This window comes from Sphaeramia orbicularis, chromosome 16 (genome assembly GCF_902148855.1).
Source record: "Sphaeramia orbicularis chromosome 16, fSphaOr1.1, whole genome shotgun sequence".
Lineage (NCBI taxonomy): Eukaryota > Metazoa > Chordata > Actinopteri > Kurtiformes > Apogonidae > Sphaeramia > Sphaeramia orbicularis.
In genome coordinates, this window is record NC_043972.1 from 8,629,209 (window position 1) to 8,655,569 (window position 26,361).

The 26,361-nt window shown below is 39.1% G+C and overlaps 2 protein-coding genes across 3 annotated transcripts in view; both read right to left on the reverse strand.

The window, feature by feature from the left end:
* rims2a (regulating synaptic membrane exocytosis 2a) overlaps nucleotides 1–4,765 on the reverse strand; it is a 278,590-nt gene extending 273,825 nt beyond the window's left edge. The window contains 2 exon segments of the mRNA XM_030157202.1: nucleotides 3,718–3,906; nucleotides 4,490–4,765. Coding sequence (XP_030013062.1) covers nucleotides 3,718–3,890 — 173 coding nt within the window. The 5' untranslated portion in view covers nucleotides 3,891–3,906; nucleotides 4,490–4,765.
* A 1,312-nt stretch (nucleotides 4,766–6,077) lies between these two features.
* On the reverse strand, nucleotides 6,078–26,157 carry dcaf13 (ddb1 and cul4 associated factor 13). Of its 2 annotated transcripts, XM_030159215.1 has the most exons (12): nucleotides 25,977–26,157; nucleotides 24,007–24,206; nucleotides 23,813–23,920; nucleotides 23,614–23,703; nucleotides 22,171–22,326; nucleotides 21,989–22,066; nucleotides 21,813–21,895; nucleotides 19,823–19,987; nucleotides 17,863–17,998; nucleotides 8,240–8,403; nucleotides 6,496–6,608; nucleotides 6,078–6,460 (listed from the first exon to the last, which is right to left on the reverse strand). In XM_030159215.1, the coding sequence occupies exons 1-11, from the start codon at nucleotides 26,044–26,046 to the stop codon at nucleotides 6,521–6,523; spliced, it is 1,338 nt and encodes a 445-aa protein (XP_030015075.1). In that variant the 5' UTR covers nucleotides 26,047–26,157; the 3' UTR covers nucleotides 6,078–6,460; nucleotides 6,496–6,520. The 2 variants fall into 2 exon arrangements, with proteins under 2 accessions (XP_030015075.1, XP_030015074.1); XM_030159214.1 differs by having other exon boundaries at nucleotides 6,078–6,608.
* Nucleotides 26,158–26,361: the final 204 nt, after the last annotated feature.

Genomic DNA, 26,361 nt, shown 5'->3' on the forward strand with positions numbered 1-26,361 from the left:
GGTGAAGCTTTGCATTCTAATGTTGGAGACGACTAAACTTACTCTCATACTTTATATCAGCATGTGTAATCTCTGTGTATCTGTCTCTAATTGTTTAAATACTACCTGAATATACAGCTCGAGATAAAGAATGTTGTGTTTTTCCCCCTTTATATAAAAATTTAATACTCATACTTGAACGTCAAGGTAATATGTCCAGATGGGAGGTTTTTTTTTAACCATATTGTAGAGTCCTATCAAGAGTACTGCAGAGAACAACAAAGGTGAAAGACAAAAATGAAAGCCACTACCCCTCCTGACCCCTCTGCTCCCCCCTCCCCATCCAAACCACCAAGCAGAACCAGGAAGCAGCCCTGGAGAACTGGAGGAGCAGGGAGAAAGGAGAAGTGGAGCCTCAGGCGTTTAGTGGGTCACCCCATCACAGGCAGCTGATGCCTGCCTGCAGGATCCACGGTGTCTGGGTGGGTGGGTGGGGGTGGGGGTCCCATAACCATCATTACTGTACTGCTCAGACTCACTGAGGCGTAGAAAGCCGAGCTAGCTGATAGCTCTGGTATATTCTCTTTAATGGAGGAAAAGCACCTGAAGCCCTGCTTAATTGTGAAGACGGCACAGTTTTGTAGAAGTTTTAACCCATAAAGACTCAGTGTTACTTTTGTGGCAGTACCCAAATGAATTTTTCTCTCTATTTAACCTTTCTTAAATGATTTATCACCTTTCATTATAATATTATCCTCTGTAATTTGCATTTTCACTGTAAATCCTATATTTAATTTCCTATACTTCATTTAGACGTTCATGAAAACTCACAGTAAATTCAAAGGTTATTATATCAGAGAAAACTGAAGAAAAAGGGACTTTTTCAGCCAAGATATCATTAACTGAACATAAACTAAGCTTCTCCATCCACTGACATTTGTTACACTCCATGGGTTTTACTGGTGAATCACTGCTGTAGAAGATGACGGGGTTTCCACGGTAACTACGGAGCCTCTGAACATCCAAATGGGTCATATCTGATGACCATGAAAATATGACAAACTGCATTTTACACCAATTATTTACATGTGTTGGTGGGATTAGTGGATCAACAGGTATTAAACCTTTTAGATCAGTAGATGCTTTGGATCACCAGTGGATCTTTGGGTCTTTGTGGGTTAAGATCCTTTGCTGAAAACAGCTTTTACAACAGCAGCTTGGACAATGATTCTAGGGATGCAGTCTAAGAAAAAGCTATGTTAGATATTAAGACAACAAGGCTTTTCCAGCAGAGCGCCGCCTTACGGAGGAGGCTTCTCTTGGTGCAGCACATTCTCCTCATGCAGATGAACACAGCGCTGCCTGGAATGAGCTGGGTAACACAGTAGCTAATTACATGCAAGTCAGCAGCACTGGATTTCTATCCACGCTCTCTGTAGCACCTCCAGTGAGATGACAGCAAGTTGGCAAGCCCTGCAGCTGGAGGCTTCTCTCTTTTTCTCTTTTCTCCATCCCTCCATCCTCCCAGGATTCCCTGTGTTAGATTACACATTTCGATGTTCAAACTGCCACATTCCCAAAAAGCCATCCAAGCCGCTGAGGGATTGGACCGTGACTGCGACAGCACAGATGCACATGCTATAGGGTTGGGGATTGCAGTGTGGGTGTTTGTTTCCGACACTGCTGGAAATGCTGCGAACCATCCAATGACAAGTTAATCCGCTGCAGCTGTACCTGTGCCAGAGCTGAGCATCTTAACGCTGCTTTAGGATATGTTATGCGTGTGTGATTCATAGGTAAAGAAATGGGGGATTACTGTTTTGATGACTCATGGTGAGTCACCTTATACGTATAGACGGATGAGAAATAATGTGGACTTTCTAGATGAAACAATGAGGCTTTTATTGATAAAACTCCACTGAGAGTCCACAACTGTAGTCAAGAAGATTCAAGCCTACTATTCTGACTAATTAGAATCTCTCAGCAAACAATAAAACAATGTCAGTCAGCTCTCTGTGTTGCTTATCAGCTGTTATGGCCTGTTTTAAAGCCTGGCGATGAGATAAAACCCCACAACTGGAAACAGAACTCCCAAACGTCAAAAGATGCAACCCTTTCACACAATGGACTTCTTGACCTCCTGACATCTTGTGTATGTTCATCTTGAATGGCCTAAAATCATAGTTATCTAACATTATAGTGAGACAACCCATCCGTCACTCATGTCCCCAGCGAAGAACAGCCTCTTCTGCCCATGCTCAGTCATGACAAGGGTTTGACATCACTGTCAGACTCAGAGTGACTAAAACTGACAATTCCTTTACCTCAGAGAAAGAGAAATAGGGGGGAAAAACAGTCAGCTATTGGAGAGGAGGAGGGGGGAGACAGTATATGGGGAGGGAAGGAGGAAAAGGCCTGGATGATTCACGCAGCACGCACCGCAGTAGCTGAGGTAGCCATGTCTTGGAGTATATGAGTCATGTTTATCATGCAGCAACATTAGGTAGGGATTGCACAACTTTCTCTCCATTAGGAATGCTTCTTCAGAGCAAACATTTACCTGATAATGGAAAACAACGGCGCTAATGCCTCTAAAGTGATAGTGGCACACATCCTTCACATACAGTCACACCATCACCAGGAAATGTACCAGGGATTTCTGCTTTCTGAGCAGATATAGAGACTGTAAGTGAGGAAAAAGTACAAGTATCCATACAGGAAAGTAGTTAAAATGTACATGAAGAGAGGAGAAAGTTAGAGCTGCAGTTGCAACTACTACATCCTAAAAGATGCATGATTATCTCCAGCATGCCTTTTCATTGAAGAAGAAAAACTACAAGAAAATCAACAGGATGGGAATATTTAAGGCCACCGCCCTGAAATCCCCCTGTGCTCATTAGCCTGGCTTCCTTAAGAAGGTCACAGCCATGCTTTAATCAACAATTCATCAAGTGACTATAACCAGGGTGAGATGACAGAGCCTAATACTCGACCATAAAGCAGAGTTATGGCTCACACACAGTAACACAGGCAGATGATGGCGGAAAACTCTCCGGTCCACCTTAAAAAAAAGCGGAGCCCACAGTGGACAGCTCCGTGGTGCTGAACCGCTCCGAGCGACATCTGTACACAGGAGGAGCAGGGCGAAGCGACGGGCTCCACCGAGACCCGACGTCCAAATCACACACACACATACACACACACATATACACACACACACCCTGTGCGACATCACCACGAAGGACACCTTAAATGATCCTTCCAGTGTCATATTGTGTAATCTCGGTGACGTTCGTGGGGAAAGGGTAAGCAATTTGGCGTGCATTTTTACGTGAAAATGGCGCCCGTTGCTGCTATAACCCAACCCATTCCATTCCACAGCTCCACTCCAAAGTGGGGGAAAGTGGTCAGAGAGTGTGGACTGAATGCCGCATTAGAAACCGGAGTCAGCCGCTGAATTCAACTGTTCTCAATAGATCACGAGTGTCCGTCAAATACCACCCCCACTCCCCTTCTTTCCCCTTCTCTCCCCCAACCTCAGTCTCATCCCTTAGAAGTCGAGTGTTAAAGATGTGGCTTAGATGTCAAGAGGCAACATGACCCACCAGTTTCTCACACGGAGACAATTAAAGAAATTCACACCAAACACTGAGCAGACCCCCCCCCCCCCCCCCCCCCCCCTTCACACACACATACCCTCCCCACTAAAAAAAAAAAAAAAAAGCTGCCGGGTCTTACTTCAACATCGACTGTTCCTTCGCTTCCTCCTTCTTCTGTCGGTCCATGACACCGAGGATGATCTTCCTCTCCTCCTCGGTAAGGTGGCTGAGGTCCGGCATCTCCGGCATGGCGCTGGCCGCTGAGGCAGCAGCAGGGCCAGGGCCGCCCCGGGGCCCGACTGGAGCAGACATCTTTTACACACAGTTGCTAAAAAACGAGAAAAACACTATGAAGAAGCAGCAGCAGCATTCTGGGCGACATTTAAAAGCCTTTTTCATTTCATGCGGTCGGGGTTGACTGCTGTTGGGGGGGGGGGGGGGGGGGGGGGGGGGGTGATGATGGTGGTGGTGGGGTGCATCGTGGCATCTACACACGGCATGACATCTCGGTAAGGTGCACATATCTCACACACACACTCACACACACACACATTGCTGCAGAAATAAGCGTCAAAATATTAATTACAGGCTTCAGTCTCATCTATTAAATGCTTGTGATGAGGTTTATCAAAATGCGCTGCAGCCGGCCCGAGCGCCCTGAATCCCTGCAGAGGATTTCGCAATATTTAAGCTGTTGCAGGTTGATACACCAAATTTACACATCAAACTACACATTGGGAAATAAAATTAGATGCCCTTAAAAAAAAAAAAGGAGGGTGCACAGGCTGCAGGCTACAACCTCCAGGTAATTCCACACACAAGCTTCCATCCAGGGATGAAAAAAGTAGAGAAAAAATACACAAGGTTTAAAAAGAAAAAAAAGAAGAAGAAGAAAAAAAAACAACTCTTGCCTTTTATTTTGCAGTCATGTTAAATCCTGTCTAACCCATCGCTGCCATCCTTTAGAAAGGTTTTACTCGCATGCTGGAAATAAAAGATGCCCGGTCCGTCCTTGTTTGTTTTCCTTTGGAGTCCTTAACCCTCCTCTTTTCACTCTGCTTAGCTCTCTTTCCTCCAGGTTCGTAATTCTTGGAGATTTCTTAAATGCACAAAAATGGATGCAATGAGAGAGAGAGAGGGGGGAGAGAGGAGGGGGGGGAAAGAAAAAATCCAGATAGGAAGAAGAGGCGGAGCGATGGAAACACGTAGAAAGAATAAAAGCGGAGCGGAGGGGAAGAGGACGCGCTGGATGTTCATTGACAGCAGGCGGATAGAAGGAGCAAAAACCCGGACTGGAATACTGGAGCCCGGACTGGAATGGAAAAGGGGAAGTGGAAGGGGAAGGCATCATGCATATTTCATAACCAGATCATGAGCTCTGTGAAAGGGGAAATGTGAAGTGGCAAGATAAATACAGAATATGAGCAGTGACAGTGACAGTTACTGCAGGTGGGACTGTGGTTCCGGTCACTGGAATGTGCACATATCTTTCCTGTCAAGTCATGTGACAAATACAGTGATGATTTATGGATGAAAACACAGGCCAAACAGTCACAGGGTGGCTATCAGTTATCCTAAAGCACAATGTCTTCTAACAACACATATTAGGACACTATGGACAAAGATCAATTCAATTCTAATATGGAAAGGAGGTTTTTAAAAGCAAATACGGTGCAAAAATGTACAACTACTGCCTTTTATAATATTAACATTTGATGCGATATCACAGTTTTGAACAGTGTTCTGAAAAATAAAATAAAAATTGGACATTGGATATTTGTGCAATTTCCAAACTTTTGATCAACTTGATTTCCTCATTATCAGATAGACATAAAATCACACACAATGACAACGTGTTGGGAGGAAAGAAAGAAAGAAAGAAAGAAAAACACAGAAAACAGAAATAGACAGGGAAAGAAAAAGGGAAAATAGAAGAAACAGACATACAGAAAGAAAGAAAAAGACACAGACAGAAAGAAACAGACAGAAACAAAGAAAAAACAGACAGAAAAAAGAAAAATAGAGAAAAGAAAAATAGAAGAAACACAGAAAGAAAAAGAAAAATAGAAACAGACATACAGAAGAAAAAGACAGAAACAGAGAAAGAAATAGACAGAAACAAAGAAAAAAGAAAGAGAAAAGATACAAAGAAAAATAGAACACAAAGAAAAATAGAAAGACATACAGAGAAACAGAAAAAAGAAAAATAAAGAAAAGAAACAAAAAATAGAAAAAAACACAGAAAAAAAAAGAAACAGACATACAGAAAGAAAGAAAGAAAGAAAGAAAGAAAGAAGTCCACTCAGCCACAGACCAAACCCAGACCCAGTCTTCTTTCCACAGTCCTGAGGTGAGTCTCAGACAGAGTTGATAGGATTTGTTGGTGAACCTTAAGAGGATCGAAGCTCGACCTCATCATGACTGTAAGTAAATGAACACTGATCACATCATCCACAATAAGTCGAACAACTTCACATTCAATTCATCAGTGACACAGGGTGTGGTTTCTTGTAAATGAACCTTTATTATAAATAAATTTCAGCATAAATCCCTCATACATACAGATGGTGAATGTACAGAATCAGTTTGTTGTGTCTTAGAGGGATTTGGCTCTGAAAAACTAAAAAAGAAGAGAAAAATAGAAATCTGGATGGGCCGGCTTTAGAATCCGGTAACTCCAATATTAACTGAACCCACTTTAAAGCATGTAAATCCATGAAATGGTTCAAACTTCAGTTTTACATCCCAGCAGATGTAAACGTGTATTTACATGTGAACAGTCTGTGTTTTTCACCTCTGGACCACAGTCAACTGTCCATCAGTGTTTGATTATGAGGTGGGCTCTGTTCATGTCCACTGGTGTTGGAGGTCTGGACTCAACCCCCCACCCCCACCACCACCTCTGTTGTGGTCAGTGGGTTTTCCACTCTGTCCAGGTTTGTCTATTTAACCACCGTCACAACATGCTTCTCCTTCTCAGACACCACGGGGACGGCTCCTGGTTTGCTGTGTTTGCGGACATTCCTCTCCCTGAAGAAAAGCAAAAAAGAAGAAGAGAGCTGGTGAGGACACTGAGAAAAGGGTCCAAATGTGAACCAGAATAGCATTTACTGTCATTGTGTGTGCAGTGAAATTAGGAGTACTACTCAAGTCAGCGCACAATGAATTAAAAGCCAATCCATAAGAAAATAAGAAGAGTGCAAAGATAAAATGTCAAAGTGTCTATGTCCACAGTCCTGTTACCACAGAGCCAATCAGCGCCCTCCTGTGTAGACTGGTAACCTGTCCCCCTGCTGCCACAGGACTGTGGACATAAGCACATGCCATGGGCCAATCCAGGTACAGGAAAAGGCTATGGGACCAGTTACTGGAGGCTACGTCCAGACCACAACGCTCTTGATACTTTTCTTTTGCGGATTCTAAAATTTTCACGTCCAAACACGTATTGTTTCAAGAAAAATCTGCGTCTAGATGGAAACAGGAAAACTGGGTGAAAATGGTGTAATACGTATGCCACACCTATATGTGGCACTGTACACAAACACAGAAGATTCACTAAAATCACAGAAGAATGCACACAGCATGTGTATGAGGTTATGTCCGGGGTTTTCCTCTTCTGGTCACATGGTATTATGGCGTCATCATTTCCAAAACGTGGTGTTTTGCCTATCCATACGCCTACGCCAGGGTGGCGTTGAGAGATTTTTCACTTTGGGACCCGTTCTCCAAAAATACCGTTTCAGGGCACCGACAATGCCGGTGTCATGTAGATGAAAGGCTGAAATGATATTAAAATTTTGCGGACTGACATAATTTGCTTGTGGTGTGTACGCCGAATATCACCACAGTACTGTGGCAACAAGAGGACAGGGAGTTCAGGAACAGTATCCATGATTAGCTCTGTGGGAACAACATGTCCTTACTGCTTATTGTCACAGTACAAATGTTAACATTTGATTGGTTCTGTGGAAATAGACAAATCTATATTTCGTGCCACAGTACTGTGGCAGTAGACACTGCCATAAAATTTAGAAAAAGTAAAATATGAATAGAACTAAAGTAGAATAAAGTAAAGACAGACATAAAATATGATCAACACAATATTTACATTATTAACAGTATGTGCATCTATGAAAGATTTAGGTTTAAATAAATATTGCATTATTACGAGAGCAGTGGATTTTGCATGAACTTATTGCACATAATTCCTATTATACAGTGTTAGAGGAGGGAGGGAAGAGGGAGGGATCAGCAAACAGAGGAGGAGGTGGAGGAGACTGTTGACCTAACACCTACGTCACTGCTCACACCAATGTACCCAGAAAATAATGCATAAAGCAAGGATAGTAAATCATTCACAGCACAAACACACGTCTAAGGTATCACAATACTGTCAGTAATTACAAAAACCAGCCCCAGACCGAGCTATGAATCACCGGATGCAGGGCAAACTGGGACAATCAATCCACCATACAGGCTGGAAATGAGTATGTAAGGCCTACAGAGAGCATGTCATGGGGGGGCAGGTCCATCTGTGAGATTTTCCATTAGGCTGGTGTGACTGCATAGGTCAGACGTAACCTGGCAGCCGCCCCAGCCACTATCGCAGCTAAATGAATACACAGGGCATTCAATTAGGGTTCAAACTAATTAATACTGACTTTCTGCGGCGGGCCTCTCTCATGACGCGCAGCTCCTTGGTCTGGTGGTGGATGGTCTTGGGCAGGTGGCGGTGGCGGGTGATGCGGCGGATCTGCGGGTGGTGCTGGAACTTCTCCTTCAGTTTCTGGTTGTAGTTGACAGCTGCGCGTTCTCGGGGGGCCAGCTGCATGGACCACAGCAGGAGGGGTTATTAAAGGGTTTAAATAAAAAAAAAAAACAGAATCAAATGGAAGAAAAAACAGGAGAGCGGAGAACTCAACAAGGATAATCACCTCCAAAATGATGATGAAGTGGTTTCTGATGACATAATGTTTATTACTGTGAACATTATGTACAGCTGTGTTCAGAGTAATAGCAGTGTTTAGAAAAAGTGAGTAAATCTCAAAATCCTTATAATAGCTTTTATTTCCATACACCCAAAAGCATTGGGAACACTACATTCTATTCTAAATCAAAACATGAATCAAAATTTATCAAATTTGTTATTAATTTACAGAAAGTTAAGAAAAAGGAATATTAGGCTGCTCAAAAACTATATTATATTCACAATTTAAGCTGTATGTACATCATTAGCCTAATAGCATTTTTTGCCAAAGTCATATTTTTTCCAAATTGTGATATCTGCATAACTTTACTCTCCTAACACTGTTGCTTCATTTTATGCGGATATCACAATTTGTCCAAAAAAGCTATGAGGCTAGTGAAATGCTTGAAGACTTGGCTTTCCTGTGAATCACTGAGCCAATATTTACTTGTATAAGCACTGTTTCTATGAACTGCTTCACACCTATGTTGCATGGAGTCAATCATGCAACACTTCCAGAAGGAAGTTTGCAAAAGGTAATATAAACAAACACAGAAAATGTCAAAGCAGCAAAGAAAAGGGTGATTTTGAAGGTACATTGTTTATATTGAAGCATTAAACCATTTCCTGTGTAAGTGATTTATTCCACCTTTGTTTTTTTCAGGCTTGAAATGAGCATAAATATTTATTTTTCATTCTCTTTTCTTAAGATACAACAAGAAAATACAGGAAATATGTGCACAGCTTTAAATGACACACAAAAAAACAAGACTAAATGGGTTGTAAAGGTTAAAGTGTCTATTCAGTGTGACCTCTGACCCCATGACAAGAAACAGCACTAACAATTACAAAGATCTGACGTGTTGAAAACCATCAGAACATTCATGCAGTAAATCGGATATTGTCTGAACAAAAGGGTTAAAGGGAGGTCACACTAAATACTACCTCTTTCAGGGTGTTCGCTCTTTATCCAAATAAAACCTAGACTTTTTCAAAACTGCTTTTTTCCCCTGGACTTTATATGCTTTTTTTTTTATACCTGTGTCCCTACTTTTTTGTTTGAGATTGTACCTGTTGTGTGTAGTAGAAAAGTTCATTTTAATAAAATTATGAATGAATGAATAATTTGCAATGAATGATGTTTTACTGACAAACATTTTCAAAACCTATGAAAATCGCAGAAGTGTGCAGATATCACACAAACAAGTTTTTTATATGCTTTCCTCATGTATTTCTTATCTGATAAGTTTGTGTCTTTGACCATACTTTAAAATTCAACTTGAGATTAATCCATACTTTATTAAGACTTTCATACAAAATCCCAGACTTTTCAAAGCCTGGAAAACAGCGTTTCAAAATTCCATACTTTAAGACTTTGAAGACCTGTGCAAGCAGCTTGTCTTTGGTTTATAGAAGCTGTTTTTTCCTAGAAATTTTGTTTTTCCTGCGGTACATACTTCACAAACAGTCGTGGAAAAAAAATATCAGAGCGTCAAAAGTCATCAAAAACAATGGTTATGCAATCAAGTACTAACTCCTGTGTGTATCATGTGACTAAAACAGACAGAAAAAAATGGAATTCCTAAAAGCACTGTTTTTGTCAGTACAATGCCATAGATATTGATGGAAGAACTAAAGTGATTTTGGTTATTATCAAGAAAACCATGGAAAATGGATAGATATCAGCCCTGAAATTAAACTACTATGAGCTATTTTTGTTATAATTATATTTGCCCAAACAAATGTACCTTTAGCTGGACCAGGCATTAAAATGAACAAGAAATTGAAGAAAACAAGGGTGGTCTAATAATTTTTTTCCGTGACTGTATATCCGGATTGGATCATAATACAGAGACTAATGCATATGTGCGGTCATTAGAACTTTACTAAACCAACAAACCTAACGTTGGACTCAGACTTTGCACAGGACTGTATACAATACAAAATTTAGATTTTGGCAATATTGCTCAGCCTTAGGTCATCATGTGACTGATCAGTCACCTTCGGGCTTTACCCTGCCTTCAGCCGTTGGTAGTTGGGATCCGTTCTGGTATCCCCACTACCCTCCAGAGGAATAAGCAGTTCAGAAAATGAATGAATGAAGGAGTTTAGCACTTAGATTAGACTCGGTGACACTCATTTGTCGCCAACTGTTCATATTAACTCACTGACAGACAGTGTCTAAAATTTCACACCATCACGCTAATGAGAAGGCTTTTTTGGTATAAAACCTTAGAATGAATTAGTATGAATATCCACAGTAAGTGTTACCATACACATTCTGGACACTTCACGAGCATTAATATCCCATAATGCAATGCAGTCATGATGAAAACAGACACTGACAGTAGGCCGACAGAGCCCAATAGTAGTGGTCAGTACTGTTATACAGATACTGGTCCAGTTTGTAGTGTAAATAAGAGTGAATAGTATTATAGTGGCCGGTACAGTATCTAATGCAACACACCAATAGAGGTGAGACTGGCCGGTTACCAAGGTGACGTGGCCCCACCTGGCAAGGACGTTTCCAGGAAGTGACACGTATTCACAGCCTGAGTAGAAATACAGTCGACTGTTCAATCACACAGCAGTATGTTGAAAGTTAGCACTGATGTTGTGTTTGTAGTTCAGCTTCAAAATGTGGGATTTCACACCCAGACAATACAGACGCTGCATTCAGGGACACTACAGATCTATCACATCTAAAAGGGTTCAATAAAAACACTTAAGCCTACTGTTGGTTAGAGAGAAAAAAAAAAAAAACATTCATTACAACACTGATCACTAATCAATACATTACATTCTAGATCCATTACTACACAGTGATTTTTGATTTGGAAGATGATTTGACTGGAAATACAATATTTGCTTATTAGATGTGGACTTTCCTTTTTCCAGTATATCAGTTGGGCATCTTTGAACTGGACTGCATTCAGCAGGGATGTCAAACTCATTTGAGTTCAGATTCCACTTTCAGCCCAATTTGATCTGAAGTTGGCTGAACCAGGAAAATCTATATCACAATACTAGAAGGTCTCAGAGCGTCTGTGTGTGTGTGTGTGTGTGTGTGTGTCTGCATAGTTCGGAGAAACTGACATATTTAATTGGCCAATTTGGTACCTACAGTTGAGGAATAGTCCCATCTCTACATTAAATATCTCAACAAGTTGATAGGTCCAATATTTTGGGAGATATTAGTCATTTTGGAACACAATAGCCTTACAATCACGTTTCTATGCCCATGACGGTTGATGGGAAGCGTAGTATCATGCTGCATGACAGGAAATGAAGTTAAAAACAGGAATGACGCATTTACTAAGTTCAGTCCCTAGATATCGGTATTAATATGACCCAACGCACTAGTAATAGCATAATAACCTCTAAATAATGACAACTCCAAGTTTTTTCTTTGTTTTCGTGCAATAAAAAACATTAAATTATAAAAACATTTCCATTTACAAACTTTCCTCTCACAAAAAAGATGTGAATAACCAAAAAAAAAAAGAAATTTCTCAAGAAAAATAAGTGCAATTTTAACAATAATATACCTCAACTTATGATTTGAACATGTGCATTAAACACAGTGTTACACAAACAGTAAGTAACAGGCAGAATATTGTTAGGTTCACATTTTATTGTTAAAGGGTTACTATGCTATTGTTTTACTTAAGATCATATTAGACTGAATGTGGAACCTGAACTAAAATGAATTCGACACCCTTTACTGTTAATATCTTCGGTGTAATTTTTGCACTTCATGAATTCATCCCACGGGCCGGACTGGACCCTTTGACGAGCCAGTTTTGGTCCACAGGCCTCGTGTTTGACACCCCTGGTTTACAGCATTGACCTCATCAGAGGCTCTCAGAAGGTTGCTTTTGTAAAGGTTTCTGTAATAGTCGCTATTTTTATAAATGACAATTAAGAGAGTAGTCAGAGTATTGATTAGTGCAGTTTTGCAGTGAGAAACTGAGGGTGGTTTCACACTCTTTAAAGGCTTCTTAGCACTGTGATGCTGAGACACAGCCTCCCTTTTCATTTACTCTGAGTCACAACTGAACACACATCCATACTGTCATTTTCTGCTACAAATAGGAGGATGACACTGGAGATGAGTCAGTCATCTTCCTACAGGAATTTCACTTGTAACCGTACATTTATTGCCGTACAGTAATGGTCACTGGTGTCTTGTCTGTTCTTTGAATTGACAATAAATGTATATTTTGTCGGTTTCAAAATCCTGATTATGGTAAATCACATCTGCACAGGGCAGGGGTGTCAAAGTCTTTTTCTTCCAGGTTCCACATTCTGCCCAATTTAATCTCCAATGGGCCGAACTAGTAAAATAATAATATAATATAATAATAACCTATAAGTAATGACAACTTTTTCTCTTTGTATTACTGCAATAAAAAAACTAAAATGATACCAAAGTATGAAAATATTTGCATTTACAAATTATCATTTCACAATAAAGAGAAAAAAAACAGAAAGTTAGTAAGAAAAATGCAATTTTAACAGTATTATGCCTCAAATTATTCTTATTATTATTATTTATACATGTGCATTACACACCATGTTACACAAACATTTGGTAACAGGCAAAATATTGACAATTTGGAACTACAATAAGAACACTTTCTACAATATTACGTCTCAGTTTATTATTAACACAACTTACAGATCACAGTGTATCTACAAATGCACAAAACATTTAGAAACAGGCGGAATATTGTTAAAATTGCCCTTAATTTTCTTTACACATTTCAGGTTGTTCATATTTGTTCAGGTTATTCACATTTTATTGTAAATGTAAATATTGTCATTCTGTAATGTTATTTATTTTTTCATATTAATATCATATTTTATATATAAATTTGTAGTTGTGATTATTTATAGATTATTATGCTATTATTACCCCACTCCCCGTAGGGGAGGCAAGGGGTATTGTTTTTGGTTCGGTTTGTTTGTTTGTTACCACTCTAGCGGCAAAACTATTGGTTGAATTCATACCAAATTGGGTTTATAGATTGCCAGTGATCCACAATAGAGGCCATTACATTTTGGGGAAAGTAGGTCAAAGTTCAAAATTTTTATGAATTTTTAAAATCTTTTTTTTCTCCCCCATTTACTTAAAAGGGGCAAAATTTGTCTATGCTGACATCAGCACACGCATAGACATGATGACATCAGCTGGATCGATGGTTTGTTGTGCCTGGCACCACTTGTTTTACTTGGGATCTCATTGGTCTGTATGCGGAACCTGAACTAAAAGAAGTTCGACCCCCTTCTTATGCCAGAGGTCCAGAATGTTGGTGATATGACCAGAATGATCAACACAGATTGGTTTGAGTCTTTTTTTGGGGGGGCTGTCTGTTTTTTGTACTTGTGTATACTTCTTTTCTTCTTTTGGGGTTTTGTTTGCCCATTTGATACATGTGTGTTTATGTGAGTGTATTTGTGGGGATGCCACCTAGATGGGGGGGGGGGGGGGGGGGACAAGTTCACAACTTTTGTAAGAAATGCTTTAATGATGTCAATGTTGTTGATATGTAAAAATAATAATTAAAGCTGTAAAAAAAAAAAAAAAAAAAAAAAAAACTATTTCGACACCCTTGATTGTTACTATCTTCAGTGTAATTTTTGCACTTTTCAATTTCATCCCGCAAGCCAGATTGTACCCTTTGTGGGCCGTTTTTGGTCCTCAGGCCGTATGTTTGAGGTATCAGAGAGCTGAACCCATCCCTCAGATCGGTACCGGTACTGTGCACCCTCTCCTGTCATTAAACTTTGGCCGGCGCCGTTAGCGCCAACATCAGTCTGACAACCTGCTCACTCAAAACTGAATCAATGTCTGTTAAAAAGTGAAGACACCAGCGCGACATCATCTCGTCCCGTCCATCCGAGTCCAGTCATAACGCCCCTCCCTCACTCCTCAGCTCTGGCCGCCCTCCTCGAAGGCTTTTATTCTAATTAAAAGCAATGATTTGTTGCAGATTCAATTTGCTGGAGGAGAGATGTGAGATGCTGATCCTGTTGCACTGGACTAATTCTCCTGGATACATACACGGTTAGGCTGCGAACGCTGTCTGTGTAATCCTAACAAGATGGATATGGGAAAGTTCAGGTGGATGGGGTTTTCATTCTGCTTGTTTGGAAGACTAGAGAGATTTAGCGAAGTTTTACAACCACCAGCTTTGGTCTTAAACGCTGCAAACAAGTGATTTAACAGTACTTGGAATTTCCTCACTCTCAAAATTAACAAGTGGTTTAATTAAGCCTTCTGCACGGGTGATTTACTGACAGTCGCTGCTGAATTTGTCGCTTTCAAGTTCCAACAGCAGGATGTGAAGCTCTGGTGTGAAAGTCTGCCTTTTACTCCTGTTTGTGAATGAAATTTCTCTCCCAACGAAGCAGAACGTGGCTCTTCATGTAGTAATTTCATGACTGATTCTGGCACAGATGATCAAATGTCACCTCAGAGACAGGTGATGTTCAACAGGCTCAAATGTGTCATTCAACACAGGTTTGTGTACAGTTCAAAGATTTATTGGCCTTGGAACACACTGGCACGTGACTTAAGTGATGGCGGTGCGGATATACACATTAAAGGTTGAGGAAAATGTTTCATCATCTGACCTGATAAACGTAACAGGATCAAAATTACACCACCTGAAACTTACTCAGTTCATCTGTTATAAATAGATAATATTCTGGGGCACGGTAAAGAAGGGGTAAACGTGAAAAAATTGATGGGGCCCAGCATTTCTGGGGGGTCCAGTGGATACAGGTTAGAAGTTGTGAAATTTTTGCGTAAGATCCATTGTATAATAGAGGCATAGAAGCAGGGAGCCTGATGTTGAAAAATTTTCAGTTTTCAATTTTCACTCCGTCAACAAGATACTGAATTTTATGAAGGGCACAATTGCTAGCTGCGCCCCACGTGATAATAAATGTTAAGGCCATGTGCAAGCTACATACACAATATAAAGTACAATTACTATAATATAACGTGCAATAATTCGTTCACATTTCAGTAATTTCTCCTCCTTTATGTTGCCTTATTTATTATTATTATCTATATTATAAAAGCCAAGTGGTCTTTGTGTGCATGCGTGTGTGTGTGGGGGGGTTCACACTAAATCTGGACAGAGATGACTGCTGTGGTTTGGCATACATATGTGCTAGTAGTAGTAATAGTAGTAGTGGTAGTAGTAGTAATAGTGGTAGTGGTGTAGTGGTACTGGTAGTAGTAGTAGTAGTAGTAGTAGTAGTAGTGGTGGTAGTAGTAGTAGTAGTGGTAGTAGTAGTAATAGTGGTAGTGGTGTAGTGGTACTGGTAGTAGTAGTAGTAGTAGTAGTAGTAGTGGTGGTAGTAGTAGTAGTAGTGGTAGTAGTAGTAATAGTGGTAGTGGTGTAGTGGTACTGGTAGTAGTAGTAGTAGTAGTGGTAGTAGTAGTAGTGGTACTGGTAGTAGTAGTAGTAGTAGTGGTAGTAGTAGTAGTGGTACTGGTAGTAGTAGTGTTAGTGGTAGTAATAGTAGTAGTAGTAGTAGTTGTAGTAGTAGTAGCAGTAGTTGTAGTGGTAGTAGTAGCTGTAGTGGTAGTAGTAGTGGTAGTAGTGGTAGTAATAGTAGTTGTAGTAGTAGTAGTAGTAGTGGTGGTGGTAGTAGTAGTAGTAGTAGTAGCAGTACCAGTAGTAGTAGTAGTAGTGGTAGTGGTAGTAGTAGTGGTAGTCGTAGTAATAGTAGTTGTAGTAGTAGTAGTGGTAGTAGTAGTAGTAGTAGTAGTGCTAGTAATAGTAGTAGGAGTAGTAGTAGTAGTTGTAGTAGTAGTAGTAGTAGTAGTAGTGGTTGTAGTAGTGGTAGTAATAGTAGTAGTATCATTATTATTAACTTCACTTTCCTGTTTTCTGTTTTAAATGTGTTTTTAACTGTTCATTTCATTTCACTATCGATCCTGTTGATTGTAATTTCATTCATTGTATCAATAATGAATGACAAAGAATCTCGAAATGTTCAGAGAATCAAACAGGTTATATACAAGACACTAATTCTGCCACAGTTTTAAAGTATCTTAACTTGTTGGTAAAGTTCAAGTGAACTCTCCGTAACAGTCATTTTTAACGCAGTAGAACACCAGTCTGTCAACTACTGCACATATTCATATTCACACCGACGTCACCGACCTACTCAGTCCTCACTTTTCATTCAACTTCTCTTCCCTTTCCGTCGCCAAATAACTGAGCTGTGATGCTTCTTAGTAAATAAAAACTGATCCCGTTAAACCCACCCACAGCTGACTGGACATGTTTTAAGACTAAACCACTGAGCCAAATGTTTTCACATGTAAAGTCAAAAAAACAAGACATGCGGTATTTAAGTTTCCATCAGCCTGGTGTGATGTCTCAGAGACGAAGCCTTGAATCAGCATCTCAGCAGTTCTTGATAATTAAAGACCCTTTTCAGTACAACTTGATTGTTAATGCTTCATTATGCTCCGAGTGGCCCGCTTTAAGTGATTGGCCGATTCAAACTGCTGATAGGAGCAGGCCTTGTCTGATCTCTTTAAGTGCAAAGCTTGTGAATAAATCTTCTCTTGCACAGTGACAGTAAAACAAGTGCCAAAAGCGGGCCAGTTTTCCACTCTGAAGCTGCATTAAGAGAATAAGCGAGAGTGAATCCGATTAGGGATGAAAGATGGCTGTTGGAGATGGTGCGCGAGTCGCTTTGGATCTTTATTATTCAGCCATAACTGGTATTTGGAGCACTGGAGCACTTCCCGGCATTTTACAGGAGCTTTATTTGACAGCTGATCGGAACATAACGTGAAGGCCATCATTTCTGCAAACGCTGCCTTTACAATTGGGAGAAAATATCGGTGGAATTCACCCCGCTGTGGATTTCAAGTGAGAGGAGATTCTCAGAAAAAACACTAACAGTATTGGCTTTTTTTATTAGTTTATCTTCTGTAGATGATTTGTCCAACAGCTGCACAAGCTTGAGTTTTTTAACTCCCACCTGGCCTTGTGCCGCTGTGCCAGTTGGTACAATGTACTTATTGAGAGTGATTCTACCCTAAGTCAGCATCCATCAGGGCATTTGGCACCAGCAGTTCGCTACCTCCTGGCACCGGCGCCCACTTTCACCCTGCCTATGTGGGCAAAGGGCCACGGCCGTGCTGGAGACTGCAGCTATCTCATAAGATGCAGAGAGATACATTATGTCTGACACATTAAACATACGGAGCTGAACACAACGAGTTAACCGGGCGGTAAACCGGGTCTCGTATCTGCATAGGGACGAATACGAGGGACTCACCACTCCGAGTTTCTCCGATGCGTTGGCTTTCCACAACCGGATGTTCATCTCGTCCGAACCGCTGAGGATGTACTTGTTGTCTGATGACCACTTTATGCAGATGACATGCTGCATGCGTTTGGTGTGGTAGACCTCCCTGATTTAACAAAGATATACATCAGGTGAGGCGTTTAAAAGGCCTGCGTGCAAATTCTGTTTAGTTTCATTATTGTTTTTCAGTAATACAAGGTGCTTGTTCTTTATCCAAATAAAAATTTCTAACTTTTGCCAAACATTTTCAAAACTGCTAATTTTTTCCCCAAGATCTTGACTTTGGCTACATTCTGTAGGCAAATGTGGTCCAAATCCATTTTTTTTTGCCCATAATGTGACTTGTATCCGATCTGTTAAAGACAGTTTGAACAGCACAAATCAGATTTTTTTCAAATCCGACCCAGGCCACTTTCATATGTGGTCCTAAATCCAATACGTATCTGATATTTTGCACTGCAGCTTCAGTCTGAACGGCCAGGTCGCATTTATCCGACCTTTACGTCACAATTCTGCGCCGACACAAGATGCCTCCATATTTACTTCCATTAACACAGTGCGTGCCTGCATGGTCACGTATTACATCAGGACCTCTTTTGCACATGCGGGTCACTTCAGGGTCACATTCAGTACATATTCAAAACTGAGAGAAGTTGCATTTAATGTGTAATATGAATAAGCACACACACAAAATCAGATTTCACCAAAAAATCCAAATTGTACATTAAGACCTGCTGTCTGAACGTAGCCTTTATGTACTTTTATACTTGCGTCCCTACTTTTTTGGTTCAGATTGTACCTGTTGTGTGCAGAAGAAAAGCTCAGTTTAATAAATGTATGAATGAATGAATGAATGAATGCATAATTCATAGTAAATTCTATTTTTACTGACAGAAACTTTTTCAAAACACATGAAAGTCACACTTTTTGTGTAATATTTACTTCCTAGATTCAGACACATGACGAATGACGACCTCCTCAATTTGAGGGTTCATACACATTTTTCAAGGTCAAATTCAAGCACTTTTAAGAGTCATTTTCACCTTATCACTGGGGTAAAATCCATATCGACAGGAATACATATACTCAGGATTATTTTTTTCACTTTTTATCACAATGATGTACATTGTATTATGTTATAAACATTTAAAATGATGTTTCGTAATAGCAAAAAGCTTAGAAATTAAAACGAGGCCGCAAAATTTGATCCAAAAAAAGGGAAGCTACTTGGCATTCTTCAGACACACTCGCACCGAGACAAAGAACAACATAAAAATGTACCTGGAGTTGACCTGAGAACACCCACTAATTTTCTTTTTTGAAATTAAGTTTTATTTTTCTAAATGCATCACTTCTCTGTAAGTAGCTTTGGCTTGGCATCTAACCTGGCAGAGTTAATATTAAAAATAAATAAATAAAATATGTCACAGTTATAATTGCAAGCACTTAAACTAAAATTCAAACCCTTTCCAGACCTTGAAAACACAACATTGAAATTCAAGCATTTTCAAGGATTTCAAGCACCCGTACCAACCCTGTCAAGTTGAACCCGAAGGCTTCACAAGCTTTTATTGGATATCATTCCAGTTCCGACCGGTTAGCCAAATCATATCACATTTTTTATATGTTTCTTCATGTATTTATTATCTTACAAGATTATGTGCCCTTGAATATAGGCCTACACTAAAATTCGACAATGAGAGAAACTTTTTTCCATACTTTATCAAGACTTTCACACAAAATTCCAGACTTTTCAAGGTCTGGAAAACAGCATTTCATAATTCCATACTTTTGAAGACCCTGTAATAGTAATGTGTATCAGTCTAATTCTTGACACATTCCTACACCGATGCTTTTGGGAAACCCCAGTAAATCAGAGTAAATCAGAGTAAACCTGTGTCTGACTGGCAGCTTTAAGGGTCACACTGACCTGCTGTGGCCTCCGTCCTTGGGGAAAATCCGGATGGTCTTGTCAAAACTGGCAGATACAAACTCCTTCCCAGTAGGAGAATAGTCAACATCCAGCACCGCCGAGACGTGGTCCATGTGGACTGTGATTGGCTGGTCAAGGTACCTCATGTCATATGTGTAGAGACTAGCGAGACAAAGGGAGACACAGGTTAAGGTTAAGAAGAGATCACATGATGATACAGTTGATGTTTGGTAATTTGAAAACAGATTATTACTAGGACATTGACTTGAATGCACAAATACTATCATTTCTTTAGTCATGTAACATCTGGTTTTCCTAAAGAACAGGGTTTCTGCAGGTCTGTAAAGGACCTACATGTAAGACTTCTTCAGGTGACGTTCACTGATGGCAGTAGCTGATATTTATCTGTTGTTGTACGAGTTCCCTGTCCGATTACAGCTCAGGTTTTACATCTGACAACAGCTGTGCTCGGTTCTGTTCCAGTATTACCAGGCCCAGATCAATAAGCTTCCGATAGCTGTTGTGTTTCCCCTGAATCACCTGTGGCTCATGTTTTGTGCTCATCTGTGAGCATCTCTAACACTAAGCGTGGAAACTAAAGTAACTAACTAAACTGAATACCTAATTTAAGGGAAGTTCATTGGTACTAACTGTAAATTTAGAACCTCTTAGCCCCTGGCTCTGACAACAAAACAACTTGAAAATACTGAAAACAAACAAAGAAACACCAGGATAAATTTGAGCTTTGGTCAATCTGTATTGGATTCATCCCAGAATTTCCGGATTGGTCTATATTTAACTGAAACAATTTTAACCCATAAAGACCCAGTGCTATTCTGGTGGCAGTTTCCAATTAAATTTTTGTCTCTATTTAACCTTTCTGAAGTGATTTATCATCATTTATTAGAATATTATCCTCTGTATTTAGCGTTTTTTCAGCGTAAATGAGGTATTTTCCTATATTTGTTCCCTTGATCATGTTGATGTTCATTAAAGCTCAGAGTAAATTCAAAGCTTTTCATGTCAGAAACAGAGAAACTGAAGAAAAAGTGTCATTTTCAACAAATATATCAATAACTGAGCATAAAACAAATGTCACCATCCACTGTCATTGATCCAACTCCATGGGTTTTAATGGTGAATCAATGTTGTAGAAGATGACGGTGTTTCCATGGCAACTATGGAGCCTCTGAAAGCCCAAATGGGTCATATCTGATGACCATGAAAAGATGACAAACTGCATTTTGCACCAATTATTTACATGTATTGCATATTGCAATATTTTATATATTATATATTATTTATATTATATCATTATTTATCATATCATCAATATCATCATTATTTATATTATATCAATTGCAATATTACATGGATTCTGTTGGGTTTCTGTAGAATTGACTTAGAGTCTGGTTCTGACCAACTCTATATATAAAATGTCAAGAGATAACTTTCTTGTGATCTGGCGCTATATAAATAAAATTTGATTGATTGAGTGATTTAATTGGTTTTCCCCTGTAAGTCGCTTTGGAAAAAAGCGTCTGCCAAATGCGTAAACATAAACATAAACATAAACATGTATTGATAGGATTAGTGGATCATCAGCAGGTACTAAAGATTTTAGATCAGTAGATGCTTTTGGTTTCCAGTGGCTGTTTGGGTCTTTATGGGTTAAATTAAAGTTTAACAAGATGCCACATTAGCTCACAGCACAAGATGACACTGAGAGTGTTCTGATAAACTATGAGACCAAATTAGCAACTGTAATAATACACATTTACTAAAGTCACATTTGTAATCCGAGTCGTCAAGACCTGTCACAACTGTATGTAAAAAAAATATTGAGGTTGGATTTTTGACAAATAGTTAACAGATAAACACAAAACTTCCATATTTTAACACTCTCCTCAACATTCTATATATCAGAGAATGCTAATGTTTATCTATGTAAAATGAAAACACAGCAGTAACACCAGTTTCAACTCACTTGTAGTCTTCATTTGAACATGTAAAGTGATAGGCTTCCATTGGGTTCCAGCAGACTGTGTTGCTCCTCATTGTCATAATAACCTGAAGCAGAAAGTGAAAACACACATCATATGAAAGCCCTATAAAGATATTAAGAAAAAAACAAAGTGCATAAATGAGCTACTTGTACGTTACCTTTTTAAGTGGGGCTGACTCTCTCATGTCATACAGAACTATACTTCTGTCAGAGGCACAACTTGCAAGAAGCTCAGTCTGTGAATTGTGAAAAACCATCATTAAATCTATCAGTTAGAAAATACTTTACAGTAGTGTTAACATGACAGCTGCTGACAGACTGAGGATGTTCCATGTTTTACCTCCACAGGGTTGAATCGCACGGAGCTGAAGCTGTCTACGCCCCAGGTGAAGGATCGGATGGGGCTGCTCCTCTGCTCGTCCCAGATGTCCACCTGCTGGCCACATGTCGCAAACACACCCTCCTTCTGGTGATGGTCAAGCCCTGTGAACACAGTCTGCAAAAGACAAGAGCATGCACTTCGTTTTAATACGCTCTCATTAGACATAGCGATAAACTGCATTCAGAAATAATTTCAGGACCTCATTGAAAAACTGTTACATTTTTTCTCCACCTTGAACGAAAAATGTAGAATCTACGAAAATGGTTAAAGTCTGAAGCTTATTGGCCAGGCACTGGTTTTTTGATGCTTCTATAATTCATGTTCAGTCTTTGTGCACTGACGTCTTCACGCTTTCACGTTACACTGATACAAGTCACATCTTAGATCAGGACTGGGTCTAAAATCTTTGTAATGTTTTTTTCAATTTAACCGTTATTTAACCAGGTAGGTCAGTTGAGAAGCAGTTCTTATTTACAATGGGGACCAAAAGGCAGCATTATAGGCAGAAAAGTAAAAACAAAACAAAGAAACAAGTTAGGAGCCATAATAGTGCTAAAAGAGAGCAATATGTACAAAATTTACATTGATAGAATGTTACAAATCCTGCTAAGTCCAGCACTTACATTTAGATTTTTGGTGAGAATAGATCAAATGGATACAGATGGATGGGTAGGTGTTAAACTATATAAACCAGTGGTTCCAACCTTTTTTGGTTCGTGACCCCATTTTAACATCACAAATTTCTGGTGACCCCAGACATTCAAAACAGAGACATTTTTTGCTAAAATTAATTTGTTTTGGATCATGTAATTGTTTGCTATACTATGTTGCAAATAAACATTAATTTTAGATGACATTTAGTCTATATAATGTATATTATTATGGATGGAGGCAGAAAAGCCAGGTGTAGATTACTGCACAAAGGGAGAGTTTTATTTTCCTTGGTCAAGATATGTACAGTCAGTCCAGCTTGGATTTACAAGGCTGACAATTAACACTGAACAAACAAGAACTCAAACTATGAATTATGAAAGAGCTGCAGCATCTGAAACCGACCACAGTGAACATTTGACAGATAAACAGAAACACAGTAATTCAGTTTCAGCTTCACAGTTTGTCATGTCTTTTATGTATTGGGATTGTCTCTCTCAACTCACCATATATTTTTTTAATTAGAAGTTGTTGGGGTTTTTTTTATCAATTACTAGAAATTTCAGGTGACCCCATTTGGATCCCAAGTGACCCCAAGGTTGAAAAACACTGATATAAACGCTAAATAACAAAACAATAAATAATTCTATGTAGTGGCAATGAAATATGACAAATGCCTTCCATCTTGTTTCCTACATAGTTCATCATAATTTCATAAAAACTGTATCTAAAAATACCTGTCAAACATACCTTGCCTAAAATAGTGTTTAGCGGCTCCTCTTCCTCTCCGTATCCTGGTGCCTGCATTTTCCATTGTTTTATTGTTTTGTCATCACCAACCTGTCACGGAGAACATGCAATGTTAATAAACAGAAGCTCCTTTTGTGTTGACATATAAAACCCTGATTTATGAAAACAAGTCTCAGGCGTGTTGAGGAACAGCAGTCACCGTAAAGAAGGACGTTCCACAGAAGCGGACAACCATTCCTCGGACAAAACCTTCGTGCGCTTGAAGTGTGCGAACACATTCACGTTTGGTGAGGTTCCATATTTTCACCTGAGGATCAAATTAAACAACCTGTATCAACATCTAGAAAAAGGAAACTGGGCTGTTCCACAGACGACCTCTTCAGTAAACGTTACCTCTCCATCGCAGGAGCCAGACAACAGAGTGGACAGGCTCTTTGTATGCTTTGCCATACAGTTCACCCCATCTCTGTGTCCATCCAGGGAGGCCAGGAAAGGCTTGGCAAACACTCGTTCCAGCTTGGTGGCGTTCAGGGCCCGGGTGTACTCCCTGCTCACCTCAAATGGGTGGAGGTTTGGGTCATAGTTTCTGGGAACTAAAGACAAACAGTAGTCAGTGTCCTGCATTTCATAAATATAACTATCACAACATATTTATAGCTAGTGATGTCTATTCAACACTCACCTTTTAATAGTTTATTTATAGTGGGTTTATTTTATCCTCTGTTAGACTAAAAATCACTGAATATTGAAGAAAAGTTTTACTGACACACTACGAAATATAGGTGATATACCAGAATAAGAGTAACATCAAGGGCCCATGAAGGTATACTTTTTGTCATAACTTTATTCTGCTGTATTTATTTTATCATTCCGATGTTTCATGACTTTCCATCATAAAATGTCTATCACTTATTCCCTAATTAATGCATATGACTCTCTTCTGTTAATATTTTAGTTTGCACTGTTTAAAAGTAAAAAGCCAACAAAGCAAACACTTCCATTTCCACATACCTAATGATAACAAATGAAGCTATTTATTGAGTTTATGGTTGTTATGAGCCCTGATTTAACATATCAGTGTCCGTCATTTTTAAGAAGATGGTCACAATTTTCCTTGTGTGCTCTATCAATAACATTAAATACACATCTTTCAAAGTAAACACAATATTTAACCATTTCATACACGAATTATGAGAACCTTAATCAAAAAATTTTCCTGAGAGTTTTTATTCCTCTATAGGCATGAAAAAAACAATGCAATTGAAAATTTTTTTCTGAAAAATACATTTAAAAAAAATAATAATTTTAAAAATTCAAAAATACATAAAAATAATAATTAAAAAAAAATTCTTATGAACCTATTTTTCATTAAGTTGCAAAAATGTCCACTCAGCAGGACACCACACGTTTAATTTTTGACGCACAGAAACGAGAATTTAGTGATAAATTGTGTGAAAACTATGGGGAGGGCTTGTGATTCTGGGGGTTTATGCTCAGGAGAGATCTACATAAAGTTACCAATTCATGTCAGAAAAGATATGTAGTGTCTTAAAACTTTAATAAAGATATGTGTAAAAAAAAAAACAAAAACGAAAAGAACAATAAAATCCATGAATATATGAGAGAACAGCTATAGAACAGCTGTCCACTGGAGTGACCAGTATGCATGAAAGGGTTAAAATAAAAAATATACAGAATATTACATAAAAGGTTTTTTCTTCATTTAAAGTTAAATGCTTCTATTCTAAAACACAAGACAAGACAGTATAACAGTGTGTCCTGCGTACAACTGTTAGGCTGGAAGAGCATAATCAGAACATAATGTGTGAGGGGGAAAAAGCACAAATTTAGCTACAAAGGGAAGAGGAAATGATGTATAATTTACTTAAAGTATCAGCCACTACATTAATGATGCTTTCAGAGGGAAATAAGACAACATCATGCTGTGAAGATTATAAATAACATTAGTTTTCTCTTATTTGGGCCACAATCTGGTATTAAATATGTTGATAAAATAAGGGTGAAATCAGAATCTACAGGATGCATGCAGGATGACCTGTAACAATTAATATTTTCCGGGCACTTTTTTGCAATAAAGTCACTAGTTCTGTAATTAAATGACAAAATATGAATATGAAATCACTTTTACAGTACTCAATCCCATTTAAGGCTTGAATAAAGTGATGTGAAGCAGCTAACGCAAACATTTTAAGCAGTATGAACTTGATTTAGGGCATGATAATATCTTCTGTTTACAGGTAAACAAACTGGAGCGACATTATCCACGTTTGTGTTTTGCAGATGCTAACAGCTCTACTAGCAAACACCACTTAGCTTAGCAGCGTTTAAAGTTTTCCTCTTACCGCGTTGAATATCGTGTTTTGTCTCCCGGACATAATCATCCGGATTCCTCGATAGGACTTTAACTTTCATTTGGCGGCGGAATGAAAACAGAGCGTTGCTGAAAACTGTTTTAATTTTGTTCAAAACATGTAAATGATCAGTAGGAACGGCGATGAGCACCCATGTGTTGATGAAGAAGACGCTGAACATCAACCGCGGTGCATTGTGGGACGGCCAGTCCTCCAAACGACGTCACTACGATTATAGAAACGAGCGTCAAGTTCTAAAAATAACCACGTTAAACCCGGAAGTTTAGAGAGTTTGTCTACAGAATAAGATACATGAAAAAAGAAAAGCATGGTTTGAAAATTTAAATGAATTTTGTTTAAATTTAGAAAAAATGGA

Excerpts from the sequence above, each read along its gene's own strand:
- dcaf13 (XM_030159215.1), bottom strand. The coding sequence starts at position 26,046 with ATGAAAGTTAAAGTCCTATCGAGGAATCCGGATGATTATGTCCGGGAG. Across the intron at positions 23,704-23,812 it reads GTGGAACGTCCTTCTTTACG|GTTGGTGATGACAAAACAAT; the intron begins GTGACTGCTGTT and ends TCTCCGTGACAG. Across the intron at positions 22,067-22,170 it reads TGCGATTCAACCCTGTGGAG|ACTGAGCTTCTTGCAAGTTG; the intron begins GTAAAACATGGA and ends CACAATTCACAG.